Source organism: Etheostoma cragini, chromosome 8 (assembly GCF_013103735.1).
Source record: "Etheostoma cragini isolate CJK2018 chromosome 8, CSU_Ecrag_1.0, whole genome shotgun sequence".
Taxonomy (NCBI): Eukaryota; Metazoa; Chordata; class Actinopteri; order Perciformes; family Percidae; genus Etheostoma; species Etheostoma cragini.
In genome coordinates, this window is record NC_048414.1 from 12,035,360 (window position 1) to 12,060,228 (window position 24,869).

A 24,869-nucleotide genomic window follows, 5' to 3' on the forward strand; every position below is an offset into this window, starting at 1 on the left:
AAGTTGACCAAAAAAGCTTCTCAGTCCCGGGATCCCGGCCCTCTTACCTGTTCGATCTCCGGGGCCCTGTTTTAAACAGCTGTGTTTGTTTAATAGAAAACATGTGCACCATTGTTTACAGATGTTTGTGGATTTATTTACACCAGTGGATTGACTGGAACTCAGGAGACAGCAGACTTTAATTCTCCACCACTGCATCTGCTATTATTAACCTAACCTCTTCCCGTAGATGATTCATCACAGTTACCTTCTAATCTCACACTTTTTCTGTCTCCTTTCATCTACATGTCCTTTCTGGGTCATGATGACACACTCTCACAAACTGCTGTTCAAGTTCACATAGAGAGAACAACAGTTTTATTAATTAGTGACTTCATGGTGTTACTTGTGACCTCTCCTGAAAACCACAATGTATCATTTTTACACTTTTGTCTTTGTATAGGTAGGACAATCAAACAAGGTGCTGGTAGGCGTATGATAGCCAGGCTAGATGTTTCCACCTGGTTCTCTCTGGACCACTATATCCTGCAAGGTCAGATCAGCTCACTGATGAACACAGTGAACAGTAAGTTTGTTTGTGATTACCCAGTCTATAGTGTATCCATGGCGTTCCACTTCCGGGTTGCTCCTGTTCTGCAGGTAATTCCGCCGGATGTCACTGTTTTCGGACCACTGTTTTTCGTTCCTGAAACATTGATAAAACTGTACAGCAAAAGGGAAGTATTCTTAGGTTTCTGGCTGTAGCTTCATATTTAAAGTGCACATAGACTAGAGTGGTATCAATCTTCTCATCTAATTTTGTGAGAAAGCTGATATAAAATGCCATGCTATCCCTTTAAACAGTTACTATTTACTCCCATCCGTGTTGGTGCACCTTGTATTTCTGGGACGTGTGCCTCTTTGAAAGTTTGTAACCTTGAAAGGGCATCGTTGTTTGGACAAGAGCTTTTACTTGTTTGTGAGACAAGGTTTCCCCCAATCCCTGATGCCGACAACTATGTTGTACACCCTCTCACCACCTCATCTTGATGGAAATCGCTGGTCCTCTGTTCTCTTTCTCACACACATACACACACAGCCCTAGCTATTTGCACTTCCTGACTTTGAAAGCTGTCAGCAGAGCAACAGCTTGCTGTTTCAGTACTCTGGACAGTTCCTCCACAGAGACTTGCAGAGTGTTCAGACCGGAGGCTCTCACCTCACCCTAAAGTGTAACTGGGGACACCAAGACCAAGGCCAACACTGAGATTTACCACTTGCTGTGTGCGTGCGTGCATGCGTGTGTGTGTGTGTGTGTGTGTGTGTGTGTGTGTGTGTCCACTGAGTCACCCAGCCCTTCCCCCACACATGCACATCATCCACCCAGAGCCATTCTATCTGTATGGAAATTTGGGCTCCACAGCTGGAATCCCACAAAGCACTGTCATCTACTAATAGTTATTATCTCTTTGGCCTGCTCCCTCACAAAAACCCTGCAATACAAGCACATCACATCTTTATGGTAATGCCCTACAATATAGCCCCAGGCTATGGTGCATAGACCTTTGTTATCATTACGATAATTCCCATTCTCACTTGACTTCTCATTACACCATTGAAACTGCTCGGGGTTGGATAGACAAATTCCTGCATCTTTCTTTATTACATTGTAGCATACATTGTTGATACACAAAACTTAAACTCTTTAAATAAATATAGTGAAGTAGTCAGTATAATGACAATTAAGGATGAGGGTTGTCACTGAATTAGCAGTAGAGAGGCCTCTGTGCTGCTGTATTTGTGCTTTTTTTGTAGATATGGCTAAACGATAAGTCAACATGATATCATGTTACATGTCCTTGTTAATAATTCCAAGCAAAATGGAAATTCAAAATTAATTAAGCTTCTTCACTGTGGACATTGTGGGGAGATTTACCTCTACTTGTAGTTTTTATTGGGTGAAGAGTGTGGTATCATCTAATGCCGTGTAAAACAGAGTTCACTGCATTTAAAACATTAGATTATGTCTAATGTATGATTTTTCTTCATATTCTAAAATATGTGTATACACATAATATACCAGACCTCAGATTACGGTTAAATGGTTTATGTCAATTTTATGTTTTGTTTTTTTCAACACACATAGAGAGAGAAACATATTCTAGCCTTATCTTCAGTGCATCCTTTGCATTCCCCTGTCCATTGCATATTTGCGCTTGTGACATGTACATTCTACTTTTTTTGTTAATTTTATTTAAATTTTATCTTCAATTTTGATCATCTATATTTCTTTTCTCCAATTGTGTTTTTCCGAAAACTTTAGGAGTATGTCACATTGCATTTCACTACAAAAATAACTTGCATTTGTGACAGATAAACCTTTGAATCTTTTCAGTGTCAAATCTCATCTTCTTCTCTGGTGGGTACGCAGAGATTTTCTTGTCAGGTTTTCTACAATCCAATCCACAGAAGAGCAGGTGATTTACATGTATGCCATGATGAGCTTAGGTCAGCTCTATGTAAGCAGCAGCGAGTTAGTGAGAGAGTGGCTGCTCGTGTCCTTGCGTCTCTTCATGAATGCCCACACAAGGCCTCTGGATTGAGACAAAAAAGTAATTGCGGCGTGATTGGCACAGCTTGTCCCGTGCAGCCTGCGTCCCACACTTGAAGGCTCTCCTTGGAGCACCCTCATTGTCACACAGCCTTTTAGCACCTTTGTTCCTGCCTTCCCCTAGGACCTCACAGCTCACCATTGGCAGATGAGTCCCTGTCTGTGACAAAAGGGTCCCTGTGCTCAGCCTCATTTGATGCAGTGATGAACTCCCCCAACTCCCCCCTCACTCACAAACACACACACACATATATTGCACACCACCTCCTGCGAGAAGAAATGTTCCGTTTAGTGGTGGAGGATGTGGGGGTCAGGACCCAGGGGTGGGCTTTTAGGAGACAAATAAACATCAGAGCAAGAGAGGAGTGATGTCTTGTTTACACATTAGCAACCATTTAGCAAGTCTCACTGTTTTTCACTGCGTCTCTCCGGTGGCCTCTCAAACAGCTGATCTTTCTCTTTTGTTGTCTTTGCAGCTCAGAATCCAGTCAGGTCCATGGTGAATGATTGGACCAGTCTGAGTTGATCTTAATATGTCAGTTAAAATAAGCCATGTATCATATCTAGTTTCTAATAAATGACTGTGACTCAACCAGAATATTAGAAAAGATCCAGAATTATTAGCCAGCAGCTCTCCAAACAGTTTCACTTTGCTCTGCTCTTACACTGCAACTCTTAATTTTTGTGATACCCAATCAGGCAAACACACACACACACACACACACACACACACACACACACACACACACACAAACTGCATCTTTCTATCATCTAATGAGGTGATGACCAACCACTTGTTATAATTGCTTCAGTCTCCTTTTAATTTTCAAGCTTATTAATCATATGTAGAGTTATTTAAGAATGCATAAATTAATCTTAGATTAAAAAGCCTATCAAAGCCTCAAAACAATTAAAGAGTAAGGTAAGATTTCCCCTGGGCTGGCACTTTTATTTTAATAGAGTGTTCAGGTGATTATCATACTTTGATGCCGCACTGTGATTAATGCAGACACACTTTTAAATGAGCTGTTCTCTCTTGCACAAAAAAGGTAGAATAAGCATGAGCCTGATAATGACCTTTCTGACTTTTGGGTTACTTTTTTCATTTCCTCCCATAGGGACTCATATTACATCACTTCCTTCGAGGAATGAGTCTGAATGTTGCATTTAGTTTGAAAATATGGATTTCATAATCGGAATTTTAAGGGTTTATTCGTGGTCTCTTTAGTTGAGATAATAGGCATTTGGGGTCATTTCATTTCAACTGGAGTTGTTTACACGGTCAATATACCAATAATTTATCAAATAGCAACAATGACTTTTAATTAAGATGTTTGTGTTGATGACAGTCAATGTTTAACAGGCCATACCCGTTCAATAATCGATAGATAAGCAGATGGAGGAGACGCCTCAAGTTGGACAACCGTCTACACACTTTTTCTTTCAAGCTAAATGCATTTTCAAATAAGATTTAAACGGTGGTTTCATAGTTATGAAATGTATTTAATCCCTGAGGCCAATAGATTAGCAATTTTTTATTTTTTTTATTTTCCCTCTCCAGCTAAAGACACAAATCACATTTCAGACATTTTTAACGATGTGACAAAAATTTGGGTAATAACCAAAAACAGTCATATTGTTAATTTGCATTTGGTAACTGTTTTGCGATCAAACTATTGTTTTAATAGACCAGCCATATTATTATTAGTATTACTATTATTATAATTAAAATTATTGTTTCTTTGGAAATGACTCCCCAAATGTAGCCTATGTAATTAAAATTAACAAGGCTACATCTTCCTCTCTTCCAATTAGTGAATAATTATGGACAAATTGTCATTAATGCTGTCCAGCTCTGTGTGAAGTCAATAGCACCAACAGGGACGTGTCCTGTTTCCTTCATCAATATTACATGGGTGCTCGGCGCTGCGCGTGCTGCCAGATGAGAATCCACCCGAAGCTGTATTGACTTTAAAAAGTTAAACGCCCGTCGCTTATGGCGCGAGGCTGCCCGCATTGTTCCTCTGTCTGATCATTCATTCTTTCAGCTTCGAGTAAAACAATAAAAAAAACAAAGCGCAGATCACAGAGGGTGACCTTTAGAGCAGCTGGTTATTGTCAAAACACATGTAGCCTAGGCGAAGTGTAGCTTGTGAACGATGAATCCGTGGGAACCCCGCACGTGTTGAAGGCCTCCACGCCGTATTCATCAGCGGGCCCTGACTGCCTGCACACAACAATGTGTCGCTGGGTCCCTGCTGTTTTTAGCGGAATGCCAACTCCTATTGCAGCCTCCTCCGTGCATAATGTCAATAACATTGTGTGTGGTTTTTTTTTTTCAACTGGAAAGTGCAAAAGAATTAATTAAACGCATTACGGCCAAACCAGCTGCAAAGTAATATAAGATTAATGTGGATGTTTTCTTTTTTTATTCAGAATGTAAGTTATGCAAACATATATGAAAATCCCTACCTAAATGTGCTGTTTAATGCAGCCTGCATTAAACAGCACATTTAGGTAGGGATTTTCGATTTGATAATAGACAACATGTTATCAATATGTGTAGACCTGCATGCTGCTATAAAACCAAACACTCAAACCCGACCGTCTTCATTGGTCATGAATCCATAGTTAATGCGGACTGTGTGTGTGAGTGTGAGAGCCTCGCCATAAGTTTTGTCGTCACTTGACTGCTGTGTGTCGTGGAGGGGGCTGGACTACAGTCCGCCTGCCATGTGGACACTGCTGCTGCTATCACAACACAAACCATACCGCACACAACGACGGCGGAGAGAGAGAGAGAGAGAGAGAGAGAGAGAGAGAGAGAGAGAGAGAGAGAGAGAACAGTGAGCAGGAGGGAGGCGGGGCTGCACGGACAACTGCGTCCCACTCCTAAAGCACATCCTCCAACACAGACTAGAGTCTTCTCATCGCTCCGACTTTCACTTGATCACAGCTTTCTCATTCACGACGAAGGGGGGCTGCGCGAACATTAAAGGTGAGTTTGGGAAAGTGATTTCGACAGTGCACTGTGTATTTGTGTCATGACCTCAGTCCATGTAGCCTGACGGTTTCTTCGTTGTTTAAATTATTACATGCGATTGTTCAAAATGTAAACCTGTTAACAGTCTCAATTACTTTAAGTGGAGTTTAAAGTGCAAGGGATATATAATATGCTCATCATGTCACAGACATATTGCTTAATTAGGGGTTCCTTATATTATTAAGGCTCAGTCTAAACACAAATCAAATGCCTCCATGCAACTTTATTATAAGGAAAGTCTGATCTTGTCCACTCTGTTTTTATGTATACTTGCTATGGGACAATGAACTAAAAGGCTCCTTTAAAGAGTTATTAAGGCTGTTGTTACTTTGGCAAATATTAGATATTCATGTTAAACGTCGTCTATGCAGCTTCCAGACCTCCAAGGATGGACTCCATACCTGCGGGACGAGACTCCAGCTCTTCGCCAAGCTCCAAACAAGAACTTTCCTACCCGAGCGCCAAGAACCTGAAGCCCAACCAGGTCGGAGAGACGGTGCTGTACGGAATACCGATCGTGTCTTTGGTGATAGATGGCCAGGAGAGACTTTGCCTTGCACAGATATCGAACACGCTGTTGAAGACTTACAGCTATAACGAGATACACAACCGGCGTGTGGCGTTGGGGATCACCTGCGTCCAGTGCACTCCTGTCCAGCTGGAGATCCTGCGGAGAGCCGGTGCGATGCCAATCTCCTCCCGGCGCTGCGGGATGATCACTAAACGCGAGGCCGAGAGACTTTGCAAGTCGTTCCTAGGAGCTCATGCTCCGCCAAAACTACCAGAGAATTTTGCCTTCGATGTTTCCCACGAATGTGCCTGGGGGAGTCGAGGCAACTTCATCCCGGCCAGATACAACAGCTCCAGGGCCAAGTGCATCAAGTGCTCCTATTGCAACATGTATTTTTCTCCAAATAAATTCATATTTCATTCGCATCGCACGCCAGAGTCCAAGTACACGCAGCCAGATGCAGCTAATTTTAATTCTTGGAGGCGGCATCTTAAATTATCAGATAAAGGCAGCCAGACAGATGTACTACACGCATGGGAAGACGTGAAGGCCATGTTCAATGGGGGCAGTCGCAAGAGGACGCTGCCAGGCAGCGGGTCAGACTCCGGATCTAACTTGAAACCACATGGACACAACCGTCCCCGAGACTCACCCGAGATGCCGGCAAAAATCCTCAGCTGCGAGGACAACCGGGGCGGCATGACGAGCACACGAAGTTACCCGGTGATCCCCGTGCCCAGTAAAGGCTTCGGAATGCTCCAAAAGATCCCACCACCGCTCTTCCCTCATCCGTACGGGTTCCCAACTTTCGGCCTTTGTCAGAAGAAAGACGACAGTATGCTGGGAGAGCAAAGCAAAGCAGGCCTCCCGGGTGTGCTGTGGCCTGGTACCAAGGACAGCGCCTATCACTCCTTCCCCATGTTCTGGCCCGCGGCGGGCGCGTTGCCCATGCCTCCGTACCCCCAGACTCAGCACAAACCCCCACCAGAGCTGCTGTGTCCTCCCAGGCAGACAGACATGGACATATCTGAGCACAGCGACCGGAGCACCAACACGTCCAAAGACAGCATGGTTGAAAACGACCGGTGCTCCAGCACTCAGTCTACGCGTAACGAAGATGACAAGTCGGGTGACGAGGCGAGGCCGCTGGAGGGGATGACCCTCGCGTCCCGGAAAATCAGCTACGTCTCCGCGTTCAGACCCGTCATTAAAGACGCAGACTGCATCGCCAAGCTGTACGGCAACAGGGGCGCTTACAACGGGTGTCGCACCGGCTATTTATCGCCCGATTTTTTGAGTGAGAGCTCAAGCTACCGGTCCGTGTCCCCCTGCGTGGACAGTGAGGGCGAGCCGGACGTGGATGTGGAGACAAATAAAACACCAGAGGAGGAGGAGGACTCCCGGCCTCTGTCCTCGGTATGTCCTCGGACTCCTCCCGGCTCGGCTCACAGTGTTTCACCAAACGACTCGGACTCCAAGAGCCTGCAGGAGAGCAGTCTGGTTGATTCCCAGAAAAGGAGCCTTAACGTGTCCCAGTCCTCTGACAGAGAACTGCAGAACAAGCAGTTATCAGAGACCCACATAGCTGCGTCTTTTACTGAAGTGAGTGACTCATGACTGAGAAAAACTGGCGATAAACACAAGATGTAATATATTTCTCTGAAGTGTTTTGCAAGTTTGTTTCTTTCCTTGGCTTGTGTGTATTTATCTGTGTTCTCGTGGGTAAATGTCTTTTATGTTTCAACAGTGTAACAGCAGCAGCAAACAGCATGTCCACAACGTTTAGAGAAAAAACACACAAATCACTTCTTTAAATAAAAAGTGTATACACTTCAACCTAGAGTATAGTTTTAATTATTATATTTAATTCATTTTAGATTTTTATTTAAACAAAAAAAATTATAATTATTTTTGCGAAACCTCTTGTATTTTTAAGAGCTCAAAGAAATGGTGATTGTGTCTTCTTTAGGTGTACTCACCGGAGAGGGCTGAGCTGCAACAAAGGAGCAGTCCGTATCTGTTCAGACCTGCAAATTACAAGACTGGAGTTACAACAAATGGTTAGACAGTTTGTTCTGCTTTTGTAAAAAAAAAAAAAAAAAAATGTCGCTGTAAAACCAAAAAAGAAAAGGGGCTCAAAATTACATCGATTTATTTTCTCTTAAGATGAGAGTGGAAGTAAAGAAGAGCCGTCTTCCACAGTGGAGGAGATCGAAACGAAATCTTTCCACGAACAAAGCAGCGAGGAGAGCCAGCGAGAGCCGGATGAGGGTAAGTTACACCGAGGTCAGCTCAGGGGAGTTTTCTCTGTTATGAGCGCTAAGTTTTAAAAGATAGCGCTCTACTTTTTTTTTTGGCAGACAGAGGAATCTTATTTATTTATTTTCTGTGTGTTCAGGCGAGGACGTGCCAGCCAGAGCTCTGCCTACCCAAAGATCCATGATAGAAAGTCTGGCAAAAGGTAAGACGATGTCTTACTGTTAGATAAAATGATTGACAGATGAGAACCTCTTCTACAAAAATTATCATTATTATTATTATTATTATTATTATTATTATTATTATTATTATTATTATTATTATTATTATTTTATATTATTATTTTTTTTCTATGTTTTTGCCTGGAGGCAGATTCTTTGGCTTTTGTCCTAAAACACATAAAAATGGAAGTTCTTTTTTTTTTTTTTTTTTTTTTTTACTGCAGGCCCAGGAAGACCTGCTCTGAATAGTCAGTGTAAATGATGACGGTGTCCTCATCACTGTCATTAAAAATAGAAAACTGTCCTAGAAGGAAGATGATACAAAAGCCTGTTGTACCTTTCCACCTCCAACGCCCTCTATCTGTGTCTGCTTTTTAGAGGAACTACAGAAGCAGCTGTTAGAGCAAGTTGAGCTGAGGAAAAAGCTGGAACGTGAATTCCAAAACTTGAAAGGTAAGCCAAGATTTGCAACAGTGCTTTCCCACTATTTGGGCTTTTATCACCAAGCAGTGATTTGATAGACAGAGACTTGGTTCGAGTTAAGTGTTGGTCTTCTTTCATGTTTGTGATTCAAGCAGAAACATGAACGCTTGCCATGCAAAGACCAAATCCACCTTCACAGTGGCATTCATGTGCTCCTCTCTGCAGAGCAAACATCTGTTAAAGGGCATCGTTCTTCCAAATATTCTAAGTGGTTCAGGGCACACTCCCCCTGGGAAGAGATGCTTCCAAAACCTCCATTAACAATGATTTGAGAGGATAATGATTTCATCCTTCTGTTCAAAAACATCATAGAAAATAGTTCTCTCTGGAGAAGAAAGTGCAGATATTTACGGACTCAATGTAATTTACAGAATCACTGATACAGTGCACAAATCATTTGTTGTAAATAGATATGGACGTACAAAAATAAAAAAGGCAAAATGAAACAAGTTTATGTACTGTACCTGAGGAGAATTTAAATATCAGAATTGATATTATCTTGAATGGCAACACAAAGAAAAATGTGAAAAATAAATGGGCTTGCATTTAGAACATCTGCACTTATATACACAGCCTGTAAGAGCTTATTAAAAAATCCGACACTGGTGCTGCAAAGGGGGGGCAGATGGTGGGGGTGGGGGGGTTGTAAGAGTAGGCTCTATCACAGACATGTTAAATTGAATTTAATTGTGCAAAACTTCAGATCTACAGAAAAGGGATAGACAAGGGACTCTGTAATGTTAAGTATTAACAAAGTCTTTTTTATCAAAATGGTTACATTGCTACACCAGCACATATGATCCAGATCAGTCTTCATCTGTTTTGGGTTTAAATAAACAAGATAGACAAGACAATATACAAGATACTAATCATTTTACCTTAAAAAGTATTTGAAATAGACTATGACTTGTTGCATTTTGTTTGAAATTATGTTTATTCTGTCTATCCTTTTTGTGCAACATTACATGTGTCAAAGTAAGAGGATGTCTTAGAAATTAACTGTAACTTTAAAATCAATGTAAATTTGGTTCTCCATTAATTCACCTAATACTTTTCAAGTATTTTGAGGTTCTGTTGTTCCATCACTAGCTAACAAATCTGTTGTCAGTTCCCAGGGATGTGTCTTACATGAGCTGTCACTTTGAATCATTTTGAGCTGTGTGTTGGACTTTACTTGAATACACACAAACCATTTATTTATGCATTCATTGTATTTGGATCAAGCTTTTGGGAATTTGACAAACTCAAAGCATAATATGTGACAAAACAGCACCACTGTAGCATTGGATTCTTGGTGCAAACCCCTCCGTTATACATTTATTCAACATTTTTATCCAACTCGTTATTGGCATTAGGTGGCTTGTCATTTGATCAAGTCCAGTCTTAATGTGCAAACAAGACAATTAAATTACTGACGAAAGTAAGTTAATTCCATCAACTCAAATGTCTAAACAGGTCCTTACAAAGGACATTTTTAGATTTAATTTAGATATCTTAAACTAAAGGTGATTACAGTACTTTTGCAAACTGCTTTCCCTTTACACTTTTTTTCTTAAACTTTTTAATTCATGTTTTATGAAATATATGTTATAAGTGTTATTTAATAACACTGTTTTTTTTTAAATGCACATTTCTCATCTCCACTATAAGACATGAATGTAAGTATTTTTTATCATGACATATAGTTTCTACAATGGGAGCCTTGAACATGGGGCTGCAGTTTGCAGCTTTATCCGGAGCACAGCGCCCTCTAGAGGCTGGGGATGGTCCGAGCTGCATGGACCACTTCATTGCAAACAATAAGTGTTATCAATGTTATCAGTCAGCAATTTATAGCGAGACTTCATCCAACTAACATCATAAACCTATGTCCTCACGAATATTCATGACAAATGTCAGAACAACTAAAATTTAATAATTACAAATAGGCCTGATACAGCAGCCTAGGGTCCAATCTGGCTCAATCCTACAGTTTTGTGTGTATAATTAGGTTTTTATTGATGGTTGTATTTTTATTTTTTTTTCATTTTAATTTTTTAAATAAAGGCCCACCTCATCACTGAAACACATGTCTGCCATTTGTTCCTCAGATAATTTTCAGGATCAAATGAAAAGGGAACTTTCCTATAGAGAGGAGATGGTTCAGCAGCTTCACATCGTCAGAGGTGAGAAACATCAGGCAGGCAGATACAGCGGCGTGGATTCACAGATGGCCTACTAGACAGCTTGTAATGCTCTGTGTATACAGGATATATCACTGATTTGCGTGGGCTGTCTGGAGATTTTCATTTACTGTTATGATTCGCAAGCAAGTATGCTGTTAAATTCACGCGAATCACTGGCATTTACGTGAGTTTTCTCACAATTCCCTTGTGAGATTTTTTTAATCATGATCATAATCTAATCAAATATACAGACAAATAGCCTACTTATAACCTTTTGGAAATGACAAATAAATAGGCTTAATATTTCTTTCCGAGATTTAAATTGATTGCTTGGGCTGGGCTCAGTGCATCTTGTGTCTTTATGTTGAGGCTGACATTTTAGCGACCTAGACCAAAGCAGCAAAAGTTGATCCAAAAAAAATGTCTGCACCCTATACGCACCCATAGGCACCCTATAGGCAGACACTTAACTCTACATACATCCAGCCTTTTTTGGGAGCATGCTTTTGATCGGTTGACCCTATTATTTTGTAACTGTGTTCAACCTAAACATGCATGTGGAAACACGTCTACTGTGTGTTGTACTTTTATATCATTTTCAATAAGGCCGATTTACTCTCACTGTATACGTACACTAGGCTCCTGATTGTTTTATCTACTTCTTCATAGGAGCTCATGACGCTTTACACCATTTCTCGTGTAAGATGTTGACTCCTCGCCACTGCAGCGGATCATGCTCCTTCAAACCTCCTCTGCTACCACCCTAAATCGGATTATACAAACAAAGGACACATCTAGAGCTTCTGTCAAATCATGGATAACATCCGAAGGGTCAAGTTGAAAGAAGACTAACTTGTATTTGGGATATTTAAAAAAAAAAAAAAGATCGATCTAAACCTCAGCATTTATCTTGCATACAGTGTAATTTGTTTTGATGAAATGATACCATTGATGATATTTATTATTTGTGGCAAAGTGCAATGACAATGTATGTATCTTGTAATAGGTAGGGTGTTTTTTCGTTTTTTATTGTCAACATAGCAGCTTTGACTAGCCAATTCATTGCTCCTCTTCCTCTCAGTATTGTGAATTAGCCTACTACTTTTGCTGTGTTCTTCTTTGCAGGCCAATGGCTTCCTTTTGGATCCTATGCACTTTAAACTAATGATTGGAATTAACTTAAAAAGCTTGTGCATTGAAATAGGCCTACAATATAATTATTAAAGTTGTAGCGGTCAGACCATGCCTACTTGTTTCTGAAGACTTACAAAACAAAGTTAGTAGTCAAAATTAGTACATCCACGACCTTGTAAGTAGCATATCAAGAGTATAGCGTATTTGTTCATGTAGCATATTTGTTTTCATCGCTAATGAATAAATCATTTTATTAAAAGAAATGTGGATTATTGCCCTTGATGTTGCCATCATGCATTATTCCATGCGTTTAGGGCTTGGCTTAACTTAATTCTACCATTAGGAGAAGCAGTAAATTTGATCTGCCTTTGAATTCACGCGCAACTTTTACCTGTCACTAGCCTGTTTGATACAGCAAAAAAGATTATTATTATTATTTTTTTTTTTTTTAAACACAACGAAAAAATGCAACTAATGATTATTTCCCCTGCCAGTGAGCCTGTCTGATCCACTGATTGATTGTGCAGACAACAGAATGTCAGAAATAGTGAGAAATAGTTCCCAGAGCCCGATGTGACATCCCTTATTAAACCTTTCAATGCCTATCCTACCACTGGAATAGGCCTACCATTTAAATTTTAGAGGAATTTTGTTTTGCTCGAATACAAAACACATCAAACTAAAACGGACAGGTGTAGGTAGGCTTGACATAGTATAATTGTGTTTCTTATGTGTTACTTAGGCTTATCTATTTTTATTTCGGGTTGTAGCGATTAATCGATAATTCTATTAGTCATTGACTGAAAATTCATGGCAATACTTTGATAATCAATTAATCGTTCAAGACATTTACCAAGCACAAATGTCAAAGATTTGCTCATTTAATAAATGTGAGGATTTTTTTTACTATATCATTGAATATTAAATGCACGCTATTTCATTTTTTTGACTGTTTTTTTTTTTTTTTTATAATCATCTTTCAATTTTCTGTTCTTGACTGTTGGCCCGTCAAAACCTATACCCTTGACGTTCCATGTGCAGTATTGTCCTCTTTGGTGTTGTGTTGCGGCAGCGCCCCCTGCTGTCCGCGGCGAGGAAGCGACACACAATTTAGAATTTTGCTCTGTCCCTTGAGGATGGCTTTTGCGCATGCGTACCCAATGTAACAAGATGGCGGAAAATGCGGAACTGAAGGTAAAGTGAGCCCCTACATTAGCTTGACAAATTGACGTTTCACACAGTGAGTTTGGGAATTCCAGATCATAGAATCATTATAAATTGACAGTATATACCCGATGAATGTTACTATCAAAGCATATAATACCAAAACAGGAGAGCAGTGGAGACCAGATAAACTGTTAGCTGGCTGGCTAGCACGCTAGCATTAGCTTTGTTATTGTTGCCGACGTCCCGTTAGCCTGCCTTTGCTCACCTGCACATAAGGCCAAATATCGCTTTTAGTTAAATGTGAAAACTACTTTCATGTTAATGTTTTGTACCCAACGGCACTGTAGTATTAACCACCTGACATTCTCACTAGTTCGCCTGGAGGACCGCAGTGTCTGTTTAAAAGTGGGCTCTGTCTATTCCCTGGAAGATAAGCGCAGCCCCCATTAGCATTATTTCAGGTTTTCATGTGAAGGACGGTAGTCCACGAAAGATAGTCATTATCCACAGTATCGTTGCTGTAATGTAAGGTAATGTAACTCATGTTTGCGATAATTGTTTAGTCACTCGAGATAAAGTAAATACTGTTACCTTCTTTTTTTGTTTCAGTCAGCTTAAACCGGCATTATTCTACTCGTATAATGTTGGTAATCAGTTATTAATAGAAAACACTCTTTGTGAAACGTTTTCGTTTTGATCTGCTCCCTTCTTGAACAAATCTCTTCCCCTTTAAGACTTCTTTGATTCTGATTCGGATGAGCCGTAATATTTCTATACGGTACAAAAGGCATTCATCATCAACGTTCAGTTCATTTATTGAATATATCTAAATGTACCACTTATATCCGGGGGTATGCGACATCACATTTTATTAACATGTCACATTTCTAGCGTCATCCGGATGTTTTACAGTTGCTGGAATGACCTTGACTGATAAAGTGGATTGCCAGTAACATTTGCATATCTATGCAGGTTGTCTTTTTAATGCCATTAAGTGTCATTCAATGTTGCATTCGTGTGGGGCCACATTGCACCTTTTACACACAGCCATTCACAAAAGATGACTTTACTAATGGTGGACCTAAGGACAGATGTACCAGTACAATATAATACAACCTAATGCAATGGAAGCTCGCTTTTGTGGAGATGAAAATGTTTTCGTGTGATCCAGTTCAATTGAAATTCATGGTTTTGCTTTATTTGACTTCATTACACTGTAGGGTGAATTTAGTTAAGAATTAAAAAACAAAAACAAATTGTCATTAGATTGTATTATGTTACTACAACAGAATAACAGGGTCGCCTAATACAACGTTGCAAACTATCTTCTTAAGAAATGGAAATTAACACCTCTCTGACACAGTCTCAAGAAAAAGTCTCTGGTGTATTGGATTCCTTTATTTTGTACAGATACTCATGTTACTGTGTCCACACCCTGTATTAGTGCTGCTCCATTTTTGGAAAAATTATAACCACAATTACTTTGGTCAATATTAAATCATGATTATTTAACACGATTACTCATTGACCATTGGAAAGATGTTGCGTTCACTGCACTTAAAACGACTAAATAGTAAAAATCAGACTTTTCCCGTTGCACCTTTTTAAACTCCCCTTCAGAACAAAAGACAAAATAACAGTTTACTTGCAGTGTAATCTGCAAAATAATTGTTTTTCTTGATTACATTGTTTTGTGATCATTAGGAGCCTAAATTGAAATTACGATCAAAATTTGATTAATTGCACAGCCCTACCCTGTATTGTCACTTGCAGCATGAGGTGGTGAGGATTAAAACCTGAAGTAGAAATCAGTAGTAATGTGCATTTTCTGCTTCAAGCCAAATTAATCTCAGAGTGGATGTGTTTGTGAAATATACTGTTTGTGTTTTTTGTGTTTGTGTGTGTGTGTGTGTGTGTGTGTGTGTGTGTGTGTGTTTGTATATATATATATTTTTTTTTTTATAAGATACTACCAAAGTACTTTACAAAGGCCAAATAAACTGTACCAATCTTTCTGCTCCAAGCCTGTCTCAAAAGTGAAAATGTTATAGGTCTAGACGATTTGCAAGGTAGTGAAGGGTTTTTAAGGATGTAAAGAAAGAAATCAGACATGCTTTAATAATAATGTTTTAAATGGTGAAGTCTCAAATGAGAAAAGGAAACTTGTTTCTTTTTATCAGAATATGAAAAAAATTTTAAAAGACAATTTTTCACACTCTTCTTTTCTTTACCAGCAAATGGTAATGAGCCTTCGAGTTTCGGAGCTTCAAGTTTTGTTGGGGTATGCAGGACGGAATAAGCACGGGCGCAAACACGAACTTTTGACCAAAGCTCTTCACTTACTCAAGGCTGGTTGCAGTCCTGCTGTGCAGATGAAGATCAAAGAGCTCTACAGACGACGCTTCCCAACCAAAATGGTTTCGCCAGTAGACCTGGCTCTGCCCGGTGTTCATTCGGCCTCCAGCCTGCCCGCCGGCCTCGCTCAGCTGGGATTTGACAGCCACGGTTCCCCATCGCCTCTTCTGCCTGTTTCTTTACTCGGGCCCAAGCATGAGCTGAGTCTGCCTCACCTCCCCTCCGCCCTGCACCCTGTACACCCTGATGTCAAGCTCCAGAGATTGCCATTCTATGACGTTCTGGATGAGCTCATTAAGCCAACTAGCCTGGGTGAGTCAACCACTTTCTAATCTGCTGGCTGTGTTGCGATAACACTAACATGTCTGAGCCGGGACTTGTCAAAACCATGTTCAGTAACAATGGTTCAGTTCGGTTTGAGTTGACATTAGGGCCTAGTGATTCTGACTGTCGTGTTCTGTTCCTCGTTTATTTTTTGTAGCCTCGGACAACAGTCAGCGGTTCCAGGAAGCATGTTATGCCTTTGCATTAACACCACAGCAAGTTCAACAGATCAGCAGCTCCATGTAAGTGAGAAAGCTATCTGGTAAGAGATGAAAGGGAAGAAGAAATAATACTGTTAAAGCCTTGAGACTACCAACCTATTTGTACTGTTTACATGATTTAAAATGCATTATCAGACAGAGCAATCAGTCAGAATACACTGAGTTGTCATTAAATTGAATGTGAAACTTTTGTTCAGCCTGATCTGAGTTTCTTTTAATACTTTAGGGACATATCTGGGACCAAATGTGACTTTGCTGTTCAAGTTCAGTTAAGGTATGTTTAAAATACTTTTTTTCAGAGCATACAAACATTCTTTTTTAATCAATAGTATATTTGCGTTAAGTGATGGGTCTGCGTTTAGCTCCTTAGTTTTGAAGCAAACGGAAATAGTTTTGTCATTTCAGTCTTTCTTCTTAGTGGTTTAGTCTGACTTTCAGATTCAGACGCAAGAATTTAAAACCCTCACCCAAGTTGTAACTTTCACCTAAGTTTACAGTTATAGGTGTTGATAAATGACAATTATAGGACTCAAAATGAATGCTCAAGAGAACAGGTTTTAAATTGTGGAGTAAAGAATGCAGGGACGCTTGTCTCCTGGATGCACTCGTTTTTATTCACAATGAAGTTGAGGCATTTGTAAAAAAATAAAAAAAAAAAGGTGCTCAGATGTTATTAGACAAAATTTTCACCAATATGATAAATAATTTGTATTTTGTTTAATTCCAGGATTATAGTTTTGTGATAGCTTACGTGCAAGCGTTTTTATTATCTTACAATAACCATACTTTAAAACAATTTAACCAAACAGGCACACTTTGTTGGCATTGTTTAACTTGACAAAAACATTAAATAACCTTAACAAAAACGGATGTGTTTCTGATCAAATATTCACTGTATGGATGACTGCCATCCTTTAAGAGGTGCTCTCCTATATCATAGATGGAGATGGCTGTACTTGACAGAACTGAAATGGTAAAATAAGCAAGCCAACCTTTTTGTGAAAGTGGCAACTTTACAGAACCAAATTGCTTTTGACATTTGTCCCTCGACATTTAATTGTACCGCTTCTGTCATTTATTTTCTTCATTTTCAGATTTTGTTTATCAGAGACAAGCTGTCCCCAGGAGGATCATTTCCCCCCGAATCTGTGTGTGAAGGTGAATGGCAAACCTTGTAATCTCCCGGTGAGTCAATCGTCATATTTTCTGTGTATCACACCACCTGTTACTGAGAATCAAGGTCACTGATGTTTGATGTTTGGTCTGCAGGGATATCTTCCTCCAACCAAAAATGGAGTTGAACCAAAAAGGCCCAGCCGTCCCATCAACATAACCTCTCTTGTCCGACTGTCCACAACAGTCCCCAACACAATTGTGGTGTCGTGGACTTCAGAAATTGGGAGGGTAGGAATTTCAAGCAAAACCTTCGAAATCTAGCATCATAGTCCATTAAAGAGGACTTAAGTCACCTCAATGTAACTTGTTGTGCTCATTATTTTATCTGTGTTTGGCAGAGTTTTTCCATGGCTGTTTATCTGGTAAGACAGCAGTCGTCTGCAGTGTTGTTGCAAAGACTACGGGCCAAAGGAATTAGAAACCCCGACCACTCCAGAGCTCTGAGTAAGTTGTCTCTAGACTTTGTGTTAAAAGCATAGAACATGCAACATAACAATCACATAAACTACCTTCTGTCATATAGTAAATACTGTGCATTTTTTCACCTTTTTCACCACGTAGTAACAACCAACTTGTGAGTTCTGGGAATTAAATTTAGGACCCTAAAAAGGAACGCAGTCCTGCTAAATTCCTTAGTTTCTTAAAGATTCCTGGGAAAAGTTCCTATACTCAGAACATTTGTTGTTCCACTGCACTTTTTTGCTCACACATAGAATTTACATATTTCAACCATCCATCAAATGATGAAAGATTAATTGTGAGGGAGTTTTGGGCTCTTGTTAAACAAATTGGCATAATTGGCTTAAACAGTCATAATACTTGTTTTTAATCTTTGTGTTTTTCCTTTTTCACAGTCAAAGAGAAATTAACAGCTGATCCAGAGAGTGAGATCGCCACCACCAGTCTCCGAGTCTCTCTCCTGTGTCCTGTAAATACCCCACTATACTGCTCAACTAAGAACTTAGTATTGTAGTTAGTTGTGAGAAGTATAATTTGAAGTCTACAGCACACCTTTACAATCAGTTAGTCAATTAGCCTTTTGACAGATCAAGAAATTGACAATTCTAATTACAGAGGGATTATTGTCCCTCTGTAATTTTGTCCCCTAGACCTGTAATTTATTGTGTGGATAGACAAAAAGTACTTCCCACTGTGCTGCCATATACTGTATACTATAGGTGTGATGAGATCTCGTCAGAGCGGGACTACCGTTACGTTGCATTTGAAGCGTTCAAGTCAAATTAGGTCACAACAATGCTGGTAAAGAGTCACAAGTATAGTTAAGGTTTTCAAAATTCAAAGCGCTGGCTGCGTTTGCTGGAATATAATTTAATGGCGAGGTTGCGGTGTAGTTAACTTTTCACTTCAGACAACAGGCACAGTCTTTACTATGCCCTGGTTACAGACTGACAGGCTGGAGTTTGTAGGGCAAGGAAACTAATAAAGTTGTCATATTTTGTCATTGAAGTTTTCTGTAAAATAGTGTGAAAATCTTGTCCTCGTGAACCCCAATATCGTGTCTCGTCTTGTCTCGTGAGCTGAGTGTCTCGTCACACCCCTGCTGTGTTCTGTCACTATAAAACTAACTGGTGCAGTAGTAAATGTAGTACTGATAAGTGACATTTATTTTTTGTTTTGTTTTAAAGCTGGGGAAGATGAGGCTGACTATTCCTTGCAGAGCGATAACGTGTTCTCACCTTCAGTGCTTTGATGCAACACTTTACATCCAAATGAATGAGAAGAAGCCAACCTGGGTGTGTCCAGTCTGTGACAAGAAGGCCCCGTATGAGCAACTCATTATTGACGGGTGAGCAAAACGCATCAAACATTCCTTGTAGATTACACTCAATTTACCTGGTGACTCTGAGAAGGAGCACAAAATAAATGCTGCTGTTAAAACTGTTAAGAGAAAATCCTTCTCCATGGTATTCTTTGGCACCGAGCCGTGCTTTGGCTTCTGATAAGTCTTTACACTCATGGATCTATTGCTTTAATCAACTTCCTGCATCATCTTTCATCGTCTCATATGTACCCACCAAGGCAGCCCTTTTTTATATAGAAGTGCTTTTTGGTCTGATGGCCCAAATAAATTACAGCTTTAAAAAGTGCCCATAACACTGAATATCCAAAATATTTTATTGATATTTTTATATTTATATAAGTTTTAAGGGATGAGGAAGGACTAAAAGCTTATGTAATTCTGGTTGCAAAGTGGCCAAACAGTTAAAATGTCTGTGTTCATAGGTTGTTCATGGAAATCTTGAATAGCTGTTCTGACTGTGATGAAATCCAATTCAAAGAAGACGGAAACTGGGCCCCCATGAGGTCGAAGAAGGAGGTGCAGGAGGTGTCTGCGTCGTACAATGGGGTAGATAGTGGTATGTAGCTCATACATTTCAGATTTCTCTTGTGTAATCGTGCATTGTGATCTTTGAGCACAGTGTGAGCTAACGGTTGCTTTGTAGATTCGTCTCGAACAGAAACGCATGAGCCAAAACGGGGATCATCCAATGACAACAGCAAGACCGTTGATGTGATTGACCTGACACTGGATAGCTCCTCTGAGGATGAGCTAGATGATGAGCCGCCTCCTAAAAGGGCCTGTCCCTCTGTGTCACCCGTCTCTCCACCCCCGAACAAGGGGTGAGTCTCATAAACAAACAGGAAATAAGAGCACCCTGAACAAATGAATTTTTAGTGACTTTGTGGTCAGCCGTGTTAATTCTTTTATCTCCTTTCAGAATACTGAACCTACACAACCAGGCCTCACCTGTAAGCAGAGCTCCCAGCATGCCCCCTGTGGAGACCAGCTACATTCCTCCCCCTCCACCTCTTATCCAGGACTATCGCCACTATTATCACACAGCTAGTGACCTGCCAGGTACACCTGCTTTGCCTTAACGGAAAGGTTTTGATTTTTGTTAAGTCTGCCTCAATAAGGTAATCACATGCCCAGATGTTAACCCAGTATCCAGTACCCGGTACCCAGTATCAGTAAAACTGGTGGTAAAGCAATACGTCTTCAGCTGAAGCTAACATGATGCTTCAGCAGTCTGAGTCAGCTGAATCAAACGGGTATCTATTAAAGTTATAGTATTTGAAAATCTGTCTTTATGTTTCCACAAACAGTGGTTACTTCCTGAGATGTGGTGGAGGATTATGTCCTAGTTGTGTGTAGACTTGTTGCTGGGACAATCCTCATCAGTGAACCTGGTCTTGAAGACACCCACCTGATTTGACTAACTCAGTTTGCTTGTTTGCAATGTTTCCATGTCTGTACAGACTACTATCACTGGAATACTTGGATACGGGATTTATTTTTATTTTTACGTGACTATCCTCTGGCAAATTCTGGAGTTATGATTTTTAAGCAGATTTATGAATTCATGCTGGATGGACATCGGAGTGTAAGTGTTCTGACTAATTGACTATTTTTGACACAAATTAAGGCTTTTAAAGAAGCATACCTTAATGTCCTCCAGGAGCTTGTGTCATAGTCACTGCTGCAGCTCCAACTGCTCACCGTGTTTGTAAGGGGACAAAAATTCAAGAAGGAAAGGATCATTACGCAGCCAGGATGAGCAGGAGAATGAATTATTACAGCGACACATCATTCTCTCAATGTTAATAAGCCGTGCAAGTGTTTTTATTAAGACAGACTTGACAAAATTCAAGCTAACCTATGTTTGAATACATAATGTTTGTTGCTTGTTAAAGAAGTTTGTAACTAAACGTTGGTGTATATATATACAGAATGAAGTTCATCGACTGAGCCCTCTTCTTTTTCTTACAGATCTGAATTTCTTCTCCTTCCTCCAAGGAGACAATCAGGTATATTTAAGCAAACTATTGACCTTTGTCATACTGTAGTGTGTTTGTGTCTGGCTGCTGTGTTAATGGTAACTCTTTTATGTCTGTCAGCATTACAACATGGTGATGGCTGCCGCAGCAGCTGCGTCAGCTTCAGCCTCAGAGGACCACGACTTGCTCCTCAACCGGTTCCTGCCCTACGGCTCCTCTCAGATGTTACGTGAGCAGCCGGGCACCCCAGGGAGCAGCACGCTGGCAGCCACCAACGGAGGCAGCAACAGTGGCAGCACCAGTAGTTTGGTGTCTTCCAGCAGCCTGCGGGACCGCGACAAAGACAGAGAGCGAGACAGAGACAGGGACAGCCACACCATCTCAGGATTGTCGAGGTCCTCGGTGGAATCTGCAGCGGCGGCAGCCATTTATGGCTCCATATCTGACGTTATCTCACTTGACTAGATCCACACAGAACTGAAAGACAAGGGAGACCCCAAGGACAGGATTTTGTAAATAAGGAAGACTAAGATGAAAGAATACAGTGCTATGTACAGAGAGGAAAATCTATTTTCAATTTACTTATCATATGTATATAAACTTAGGACGCTTCTTGTCCAGTGAGTTACTTCAGTTGATATTTTTCTGTGAATACTGAAGCCTTTTTCACACCTCTTCATGTGGTCCTTTGATTATATTGTACCTTTTGTACCTGGTTTTTACAGTTTTGTTTTCGATATTCCATGTCAATGGCATTATTTCATGTTATGTACACAGAACCCCATGAGGTTACACCTTATGTAACATGATATTTAGAATATAAAGGAAATGGGCATTGTTGTAGATATACAAAAGGCAACTCATGGCAAAACAGGAAAAGGTGTAACACTTTCTTTATTTTCTAAATGACGTCATTTCTGTCAAATGTTTTGACAGCAGAAAGATCTGGTCCTTTTTTACATCACTGTAGATTTTTCTGTAAGACATTCATGCTGTGGTCATTATTTTTAAGGAATTATTTATGATGTAAGTTATGTGGGATGTATGCTGTTTTTAAAGAAGCATTCCTTTATGCTTTTAGGAAGTCTTGCCACTAGAATTGCAAACGCTAGATCCTTCTGTTGTCATAACATGTTCTGCCTGTTTCAGTCATTCAAATATGAACAATAGTGTATAGTTTAGACTGTACCTAAGATACATATAAATTGGGACTAAGTCAGTATTGTAAGACCAGGCATTTTCAGTGTGTAAATCAATGAATGGCACTAGTCCAGCAAGCAGCCTTTTTATAGTGTAATGTTTTTCTGAAGTACAATATACAGAAAACTACAGCAACGTGGCCGGTCTGGCGACAAAGCGAGTTTCTGGTCAGCTTGAGGTAGTTCTTTAATTTTACATTTCATGATGTTTGGCACGTAAAGGCTGTGTGGAGCGGTGAAGCGTTCATAATTGCAGGAAACATTTTGAGAGTAGTTTTCAGCCTTGCATGTCTTTGCGAATTACCAGAAAGATCAGCTGTTGGAGTGCTATGCTGTCCCAGGATGCGTAGCCTTTAGGTGTATTTGCAACAGCCTGTAAGAGAACTGTGATGGCTTAGTCTTTGAGTCGATCACAACATGCATTTTGGCCCAGGAGTTACGCATCCCCCCCCCCCTTTATTTTTCTTGACTTGTGCTTATAATTAGGATTATTTATTATCATATATATTTTCAGCATTTGTTTGTTTCGTGGATATGCATTGCTGTCATTGTATGTAATATTTCTTTTGTAATTATATAATTAATGCTATTTAAAGATGTCATAGTTGCTTGACATGCATTGTAACATTTTCTGTTTGTTTTACTATCGGATGATGTCAATAACTCAATTGAGGCTTTGATCATTTTGAACCGCTACAAGGTCTACTGTGCTGTTTAATATTTGTAAGAATTAAACAGATATTAGAAAGTGCACATTTGTAGTTGCTCCGAGGGCGGTCCAGATCCAGCTGCATGTGTTCAGTATCCAGTCTGCTAATTTAGTTTGCGGCTTGGCAAGAATCACACCTTCCTTATAAACACTTTACTAAAGCTAATGCGTAGAGGCAGATATATTGGCCAATAATAGCTTTTTGCATATACCTATCATGTATATCTATCAGCTTATATGAAGGCCATTCGGTAACAAGTATTTGCTGTACAGAAAAGCCAATCTATATTTGAGTAGTTTAGAAATGGTGTCCTGTTATATTGTCTACCAGAGGGTACTGACAAACTCAATTTGTCAACTGAAATGTCCTGCTGAGTTTACATCTAGCAACAAGACTAAAAGTCTACAGCCATATCTAACATGCAGATATTTGGCAAGTAATATTTAAACAAGTTTACCACCTTAGTAGTAGCATGTTAGCATACTAACATTTGCTAATCAACACTAAACATTAAGTACTGTTGATGCTGATGGGAGTGACAGTTTTCTGAGTTTTGGTCATAAACCAAATTAATTGGACAAAACGTTTTTTAAGTGCAGAAGTAACCGTAATCAGTCTATTTCCATTCATCCTGGGGTTGAAATAGTATAGAGAAAGGCATAAGGCTATGCATTCAGCTTATTGTAATTGTATTTAATAGAATTTAGAATCTAGAATATAGAATTTTTTTATTAAATAAAATTACAATAGGCTGAATAGATGATGGTTTTGAAATAAGCATCGACGTATGGAAGTAAATCTGTTTCATCAGATTTTAGAGTAAAATTTAGAGACAAAAAATACAGATACATAATTTCAATGCATAAATAATCAGTGCTAGAAATTCAATGGCTTTTTAAATTCAAAATCCGATAAAACAGATTTACTTGATGCTTTTTTCAAACCCTTCATTCAGTACCAGAATTAGTATGGAGAATTGCATTAGGCTATCCATTCAGTCTATTTTATTGTATTATTTCATTTGAAATATCGATATTAAGTGTAGTATCACCAAAGCAAGAAAAGTTAGATAACATGAAAACACTTTTTCCTGTGAAATTGTCCTGGAGGATAATGTTGTAGTGATTATGTCTCGACCCTTGCAAGCATAAAGTCAGGACAGCCAGAGGCCATCAGGATCTTCTTCATGAAGCTTTGTTTAAAAAAAAAATGTATAACATATACTGTTCATGTGGGCCCGAGCGCATTTAGGGACCCTCGGAAACGAGAGAGCAGACAGGTTGGCGAAAGAAGCAGTCAAAAAAAACAGTGTCGAAGTCAATATTATATTATCAAAAGCTGAGGGAAAAAAAGTAACTTGACAGTGATGAGGGTTACAGGAGCAGGAGTTATAGAACATCCTGGAGTTTGAAAAAGACAAGGCAGAACATAGTCAGCCTCCCAATGAGAACGTGACTGATGAGGAAAGTGTAACATACTTGATATTGTAGGAGTTACCTATCTCCTGACG

General features: G+C 39.8%; 2 protein-coding genes across 2 annotated transcripts; both read left to right on the forward strand.

Annotated features, from left to right (window-relative positions):
- Window positions 1-5,368: 5,368 nt before the first annotated feature.
- skor1b (SKI family transcriptional corepressor 1b) lies at window positions 5,369-12,138 on the forward strand. The gene is made up of 8 exons (XM_034879268.1): window positions 5,369-5,588; window positions 6,005-7,746; window positions 8,114-8,204; window positions 8,311-8,415; window positions 8,543-8,605; window positions 9,003-9,077; window positions 11,198-11,272; window positions 11,942-12,138. Exons 2-8 carry the CDS (start codon window positions 6,022-6,024, stop codon window positions 12,037-12,039), a joined length of 2,232 nt encoding a protein of 743 aa, XP_034735159.1. The 5' UTR covers window positions 5,369-5,588; window positions 6,005-6,021; the 3' UTR covers window positions 12,040-12,138.
- Window positions 12,139-13,541: 1,403 nt separating this feature from the next.
- On the forward strand, window positions 13,542-23,400 carry pias1b (protein inhibitor of activated STAT, 1b). The gene is made up of 14 exons (XM_034879269.1): window positions 13,542-13,600; window positions 15,808-16,240; window positions 16,410-16,494; window positions 16,700-16,747; window positions 17,568-17,658; window positions 17,743-17,877; window positions 17,988-18,093; window positions 18,504-18,577; window positions 19,296-19,456; window positions 19,894-20,027; window positions 20,115-20,292; window positions 20,391-20,530; window positions 21,443-21,480; window positions 21,571-23,400. Exons 1-14 carry the CDS (start codon window positions 13,556-13,558, stop codon window positions 21,913-21,915), a joined length of 2,013 nt encoding a protein of 670 aa, XP_034735160.1. The 5' UTR covers window positions 13,542-13,555; the 3' UTR covers window positions 21,916-23,400.
- Window positions 23,401-24,869: the final 1,469 nt, after the last annotated feature.